Source organism: Fundulus heteroclitus, chromosome 21 (genome assembly GCF_011125445.2).
Source record: "Fundulus heteroclitus isolate FHET01 chromosome 21, MU-UCD_Fhet_4.1, whole genome shotgun sequence".
In the NCBI taxonomy this organism is placed as follows: Eukaryota; Metazoa; Chordata; class Actinopteri; order Cyprinodontiformes; family Fundulidae; genus Fundulus; species Fundulus heteroclitus.
In genome coordinates this window covers 19,266,233-19,273,022 of record NC_046381.1, presented here as the reverse complement: position 1 = coordinate 19,273,022, position 6,790 = coordinate 19,266,233, and the positions used below count along the sequence as shown (strand labels likewise).

Below are 6,790 nucleotides of genomic sequence, written 5' to 3'. Positions count from 1 at the left end.
ACGTGCATTTGGCACGGATTAAAAGTTTTCAATGCATGTTGCTTTCTACCTCAGTTACATCTAAAAAAAATCCCATCCAAGCACTTTAGGAAATTAGAAGAAAAAAGTCCTTAAATTGTAAAAACTGCTACCTTCTAAAAACACTGCCAGAAAATATTTAGCAACCGTTAACTTATAAAAGACAAAAAAACAAACAAACAGAAGATGTAATTTTCTTAATCCAGAGTTTATTATTTTTTTGCATTTTGAAATACAATATGAGACCTCACTCCTCGCCTTAATTTCCCACCCCCCTCTTTTACAAAACTGATTGAAAACACATTTGTGTGGACAAATAAAAACATAGTGCCAAGTAAAAAAAAAAAAAAAAAGTAATCAACAAACAGGTGCAACCCTCAAAAAAAAACAAAAGAACCACAATGTCCCTGCACATAGAAAAATAAATTAATACTTTTGTGTGTCCAGTCACTGCTCATCTTATTCTTCTGGTCCTAGAAACATTCTCATCACACACGCGCCGCCGACTCCACGCTCCGCCGGCGTCACGGCCAATCACAATCACTTATGTACACCGAACGGCCAATGAGAAAGCTTTATGTACACTCAACGAGGTAAAGACTGTGCCACACCCAACACATTTCCTCCTCCCCTATAAGCAGCTATATACACCCCCCCCCCCCACACACACCTCCCGCTCACCCCCCAATTAACCAACTATTAAATAGCTTCTAGCTTTCAAACACGTGACACAGAGCAGACGTCATTAGAGGGAGTTTACAGCAAAATCAGACTGTGTGTTGGAGGACAAAAAAAAAAAAAAAAAAGAACTGTACACAGTAGTAAAAAAGGATGTTGAATCGCAATTTTTTTTTAAAATATATCATTTTATGCACAGTACACAAACACTCCAGATAAATAAAGAAAAAGAAAAACAACGCAAATGTTATTTTTTTTGTAATATTAAAGAACTGAGCAGAATACATTTGACTTTATTAAAAGAGCTGGAAAGTGTTTCTCTTAAATCTGTTGCCTTTTAGCAGTGCAGCGTAATCACCAGGAGCGCTGTGTGAACAAAAAACAAAACAAAAACTTAAGAGGTAAGAAGGAACCCTCCCCTCACCTCCCACCCCCACCCATTTGGCCTCAGGCACTTGGGTTTGGACCCTGATCGGCCAGTCCGCACTGCTGTGGGGTTTTGTTGTCCCCCAAAGCGGCCGCCGTGTTTCGGCCTTTTAGGTCCTGCTCGAAGAGGTAGGTGCAGGCCGGGGTGGGGTGGGGGGGTGTAAGGGGTGGCGGGTTGGGGGGCGGCGCTCAGACAGGAGGATGGGACGACAACGCTTCCATTTTCCATTTCGCTGCCGGTCCACTTTGTGTCTGACTCCCAGTGATATGGATTACAGCCTCCAAGCTGTCTTTAAGTCCATTTTTTTTGAGTCCCCCTCTGCTAAGTGTCTCACATCCCCGACTGAGACCCCCCCCCCACCACCCTGTATCTGGCCCAGAGAAGAGACAGTCGACAGCAAGGCTTCTGCGGTGACCGCGCGGCGCTCGGCTCGCTGACATGAACGGATCTGCAGCACACAGAGTGACAGAGAGAGGAGAGAGGCAGCAGCCACAACATGTGGGCAATTCCTTTTCTTTTTTTTTTTTTTGCCCCCAACACCCCCCCCCCGGCCCCCCAAACGCTGACCCAATATTCCCCTCGGGGCTGCTGCGAGACAGATGTCAAACACACATCTGCTACTGTTCAGTGCTATTCCAGGGAAGTGTATTTTTATACATGCTCGTGTATTGCTGCGTTTTTTTTAATTTTTTTTATTTATTATTCTTCTGTAGTTCTCTGTGCGCCAGCTCGGCTGCTGCGCAAACTGCTCCGGTTAGCGGAGGCCCCTGAGTTTGAAACATCGTGACGGAAACGAGAAGAAGCCAAGAAGACAGGAAACAACAATCAGAATTATGACAGAAACTATTAACTCTCCTGGAAACGGACCCTTAAAAGATGATTCAGAGGAAATCAAAGACGAAGAGAGAGAGAGAGAGAGAAAAAAAAAGACGCATTTTACTCTGACGCTATATTATGACGCTGTTAAATTAAAACCCAACTAAAAGACAAAAAGGGAACAAAGAAGCAGCGCTACAGTTTAAAAAAAAAAAAAAGAACAAAACTTTTAAGTTAGACTGAAATAAATAGCACACATGAACAGAATTCAGGGTCAAGTTTTAAACCAGAAAAAGCTGCAGAACCGAAGTGAGCTGGCCCAGTTTGAGCGAGGGAGGAACTGTACAAGGCGGATGGCAAAACTCTCCCACAAAACGAGCGTTTCCGTCCAGCTGATGAGCTCTGAAGTTGACCAAAAGGCCGATCTTGCAACGCTGCATATTTATTGAAAAAAAAAATAATAATAATAAAAAAAAAGAGAGTAAATCAGAGCGTCATGTCTTCTCCTGGCCCGCCATGCCCACGGCCTTCTCTGCCGCCCGGGGCTTCCCCGCGGCCGGGCCGTGCGCGTCGGCGTGCGAGTGCTGCAGCGCCAGGAAGGGGTTGGCGGCGATGGCGCCTTGGCCCTGGCTCTGGGCGCCGGGCAGCAGGTTGTTAGACAGCGGCATGTTGGGGATCTGGGCCGTGGAGGAGAGGGACTGCAGCTGCTGGAGGTCCTGCTGCTGCTGCTGCTGCTGCTGTATCAGCTGCAGGAGCAGCGCCTGCTGCTGCTGGTCCTGAGGCAGAAAGAGGGAGAAGCAGGACGAGGGGGGACCGTTTATCAGGCCGGTGGTTTAAACGCAGAGCTAGAGGTGTGATCTCGCTGTGTGAGCATGAGACGTACCGCTGAGGACTGGGAGGACAGCAGCTGCTGGAGCTGGTGCTGCTGCTGCAGGAGCAGTCGCTGCTGCTCGGACAGCAGGCCGAGCCGAGCGGCGCTGAGGGGACGAGACAAAAGACACGAGGAGAGTTTAGTACGCAGCAGGACACGTCAGGCCGCGTCCCTCCTTACGAATAAACACGGGACGTGACGTCACGGGACCAAAACCACGCCTCTGCTCATAAACAGGCGCATCTCAACAAATGAAAATACCATCAAGAAGGGGATTCACCTCAGTAACGAGGGACGCACCGATGGGAATATTTGGGTGTTCACTTATATACAGAAAGGCTATAATTTTTTTTTTTTTTTTTTTCCCCAGGTATCACATTACACATGTCAGCTTAAATAATAATACATGTGATTTAGTAATGGCATCTAGGTGTTATTCGATTGTATCTGTTGCTTTATGTCTGTTGGTTGTGCTGTTCTTTTTGTGTCTCTTTCCAGGTGATGGAGCAGACGGAGAACGTATCACTCTTTCCCTTTTATCTCTTCTTTCTTTCACCTCTTCTCTTTTTTTCTCTCTTCTTGTTCTTCCTTTACTCTCCCATTGTCATGTCCATATAATTTGAAATTCTCCTTGCAGGAATCATAATAAAGCTATTTACAAGCATAAATCAAGTGGAGCACTATGGCGAAAGCTGTTTGCTCCACTTGTAAAAGCAAAATCTGTCGAGCTCTATCTGGCATTGAGACATCAATTCCTATTGCCATATTGCTAGACAGGACACTGGGGGAAAAAAAAAGGGAATATTTGGGTCAATGTCGATATTAATACTGCTGTTATGTCTGGTAAGTGATAATTACGTGTTTATTTTAACGTGTCCTGTCTGGCAGCATTGACACATATTTACGTTTGTGTGATGCTGAAATTTTGTAAGTGTTTGAACCGACTGAAAACTATGCTAACGGATTCTTTTGAATGAGAGTTATAGTCCGATCTAGACCTAAACAGTTTATTTTTACATCTCTGCTTAATTTAAAATCCATAACCCTGGCTGCGATGCATCACTGTCACCTGACCGAACAAAAAACGCATGACCAACCAACTCTCCTCCCCCCGTTGAGACACAAGGGGCAACTAGATGGAAATAAACATCGGCTGTAAATATCGGCCCAGCTTTACTTATCGGACCAATACAGATGTTAAAAAATTACTGACATTAGCCGATACCGTTAATGCCGATATATCGTGCATCCGTAACGCCATCAGCTGTCGTCAGACTCATTTTAGAGTCACTTCACAGAGTGAAATATTTCTAATTCAGTCACCAAGGGAAAGTTTTAGAGGCCTGCAGATGGTTCAAAACCATCCAGACCAAAGCTGGGAAATACGAGCATATCACACCGTCACTGATATCCCTTCACTAGTTGCCTTGTCAGGTTGCAGCTGTTTTTAAGACCTTGCTGCTCACCTGGTGTCCTCATTTATCCAAACTTTTCCACCTGTACGGTCCACCCCGATGCTCTTCCGTCTCAGGGCACGGCTCTTTTAAAAGTCCCTAAGGCTAAAAGAAAAACTGTAGTCTCTGTAGACAATCAGCAGGTCTGTTCTGTGGAGGGTTTTAAAGCCACGCTAAAGACCCACCTGCTCACCTTATCTCAATGCCTAAACTATATTCGTTTTTAATTGCACTGTCTCATTTCTTGTTTTACTATTTTTATCACCTGCTGTTCAGCACTTTGAATGAAATCGCTTTATAAATAAAGTTATTATCAAATATTTTATTTTGAAATATATCATCACTTACAGGTGGTGAAAACCAGAAACTCAGCCTCTCAAAGGGTTAAAGAGCTGCATGTTGTGCTATATTTGAGCGGAATTAACAGAACATTTAGTGGAAGGAAAAAGTGCACAAAGACAGATACCAGCAGCATCCTATCTAGACTCGGGACAAAAAGCTCTTTTTAGATGCAAGCTGCTGTTTTTTTTTACATTTGGATATCACGTTCCCAGAGTTTGGAGGAGGCCAGGATCCACAAGGCTTGAAGCCCAGTGTGACGTTTCAGCAGTCAAGGATGATTTGGAGCCATGTCATCCACCCAGTTTTACCAAGTCCAAAGTCAACGGTGCGTTTCTCCAGGAAACTGAAGCACTTCATGCTCCCTTCTGTTCACAAGCTTTCATTTCCCAGCAGGACTTGGTGCCTGCCCACACTGCCAGAGGTACCAGTACCTGCTTCAGTGAGCACGGTAACGCTTTGCCTGATTGGCCGGTAAACCCGCCTGGCCTGAACCCCCGAGGTCTGCGCCAACACCCTGTGGGTGTTTGTCAAGAGGGCGACAACCACCGTTATCAAAGCAGCCTGGGCTCAACCACAGCCAGCTCACAACGACGTGACGCCGCACAGCATGTGGCCGATATATCGTCCTCTCAGTTTCAGCGTGTGCAGCATTAATATCGCAAAAACCGTCTGGAGTGCAATAAATGTTTGCTAATATATCCCAAGTGTTATGATCTTCCATTTCCACCTGCTAAACGCAATATTTAAGGACATACGTTTCTGATGACACTTTAATTTCTCCTATTTACTATGACGTTTTTTGTAAAACATGGGTGTTTATTAGCTGAAAGCCATAAATCAATAAATTAACCTTCTTTGTGTAATTAATCTTTACAACAGGAGCCTTTTTCCCCCAACCCAACCACTGAAACGGATGACCTCCCTGATGGCCTTTTTTTCCAGTGTCCTGTCTGGCAATGTGGCAATAAGATGCCACAAAGCTCATCAGATTAGACTTTCACAAGTGGACAAGATAAAAGGAAGAGAATGATAAAACAATTATTGAAAAAAAACATGTACTTCGTTTAATTGAAAATATGCAGTTCCTATATTGTCCACGAGGGGCGCTGTGTTTTAATTAGCAGATTAAGCTTCAGGTGTGGAAAAATTCAAATCATTTCTTAATTTTTATCTGTTTGATGTATTTTGTCATGCAGGACAGTGTTTTTAAGTTCCAAAAAATGTGAATAAATGTTTTTCAACATTGTACAATCACTGCGATCAGTTCTTATGCATAATGCACAAGTAAATGTTTAACTGAGTAAAAGTATTGTTGAAATTGCACATACTTTTCTTAAAAACGCTGAGGTTATTCTCAACATATTGTGTAAAAGTGAAATTAACTTAATATAAAAATCAACAAGTCCACATTTATTAGTTCTATTTAATCTTGCATTGAGTTTACTCGTGTGGCCCTCTTGAGATCAGATTAAGCTGTATGCGGCCCCTAAACCAAAATGAGTTTGACACCCCTGCCCTAAAGACTCCTAAAGTTTAAGCCTCCTGTCATGCTGACGATGCTAGGCGAGCACGTGTTCCTAAGTCTTAATCGGCCGTATCTACGTAGGCACTAAGTAGAAAGCTCTCCGGACAGTAAAGCTGCTGCCAGATACCTGCTATTAACAGGGAGCGCAACGCCGGACGCCGCTCCTGTAGTGTGAGGGCTGCCGGGGCCGCCCGGCGTCTGGATCACGCCGTTCAGCGCTCCGACGATCCCGCCGATGCCCAGCGGGTTGCCTGCTCCCAGCGCGCCCATCAGCCCGGCGACGCCGTTGAGCGCCGGCTGGGGCGGGCTCTGGGAGACGGAGGGCGAGGCGGAGAGCGAGGAGGTGGAGCCGCAGCTGCTGTGCCCGCCGCACGACGCGGCGTCCTGGGTTCAGACAGACAGGGAGGGTTGATGGTGAGCTTAGCGCGGCTGGAGCTGTAAAGGCTGATAAAGTTGTGCCGCCCCACAGCAGCGGTGTGACCAGCGTAGCTTCCTGTTCTCACCTGAGCCGCTGCTGGTATAGACGAGTCTGTGGCTCCGGGGTAGGATCCCTTCACATCACCTACAGGAAGAGGTTTACACATTAAAAAAATCTCTACTTGGACTAACACCAACTTACTTAAGCTCTCTTTTGCATAGATCTAGTAGTTCACATGCTT

At 45.3% G+C, this 6,790-nt stretch overlaps 1 protein-coding gene across 2 annotated transcripts in view; it reads right to left on the bottom strand.

The window, feature by feature from the left end:
• Positions 1 to 207: 207 nt before the first annotated feature.
• mllt10 (MLLT10 histone lysine methyltransferase DOT1L cofactor) overlaps positions 208 to 6,790 on the bottom strand; it is a 62,034-nt gene continuing 55,451 nt past the window's right edge. For both annotated transcript variants that reach the window (XM_036125302.1, XM_036125303.1), the window contains 4 exons: positions 6,635 to 6,693; positions 6,259 to 6,515; positions 2,823 to 2,916; positions 208 to 2,715 (listed from right to left, as the gene is read on the bottom strand). In XM_036125302.1, coding sequence (XP_035981195.1) covers positions 2,434 to 2,715; positions 2,823 to 2,916; positions 6,259 to 6,515; positions 6,635 to 6,693 — 692 coding nt within the window. In that variant the 3' untranslated portion in view covers positions 208 to 2,433. The remainder of the gene's footprint in view (positions 2,716 to 2,822; positions 2,917 to 6,258; positions 6,516 to 6,634; positions 6,694 to 6,790) is intronic.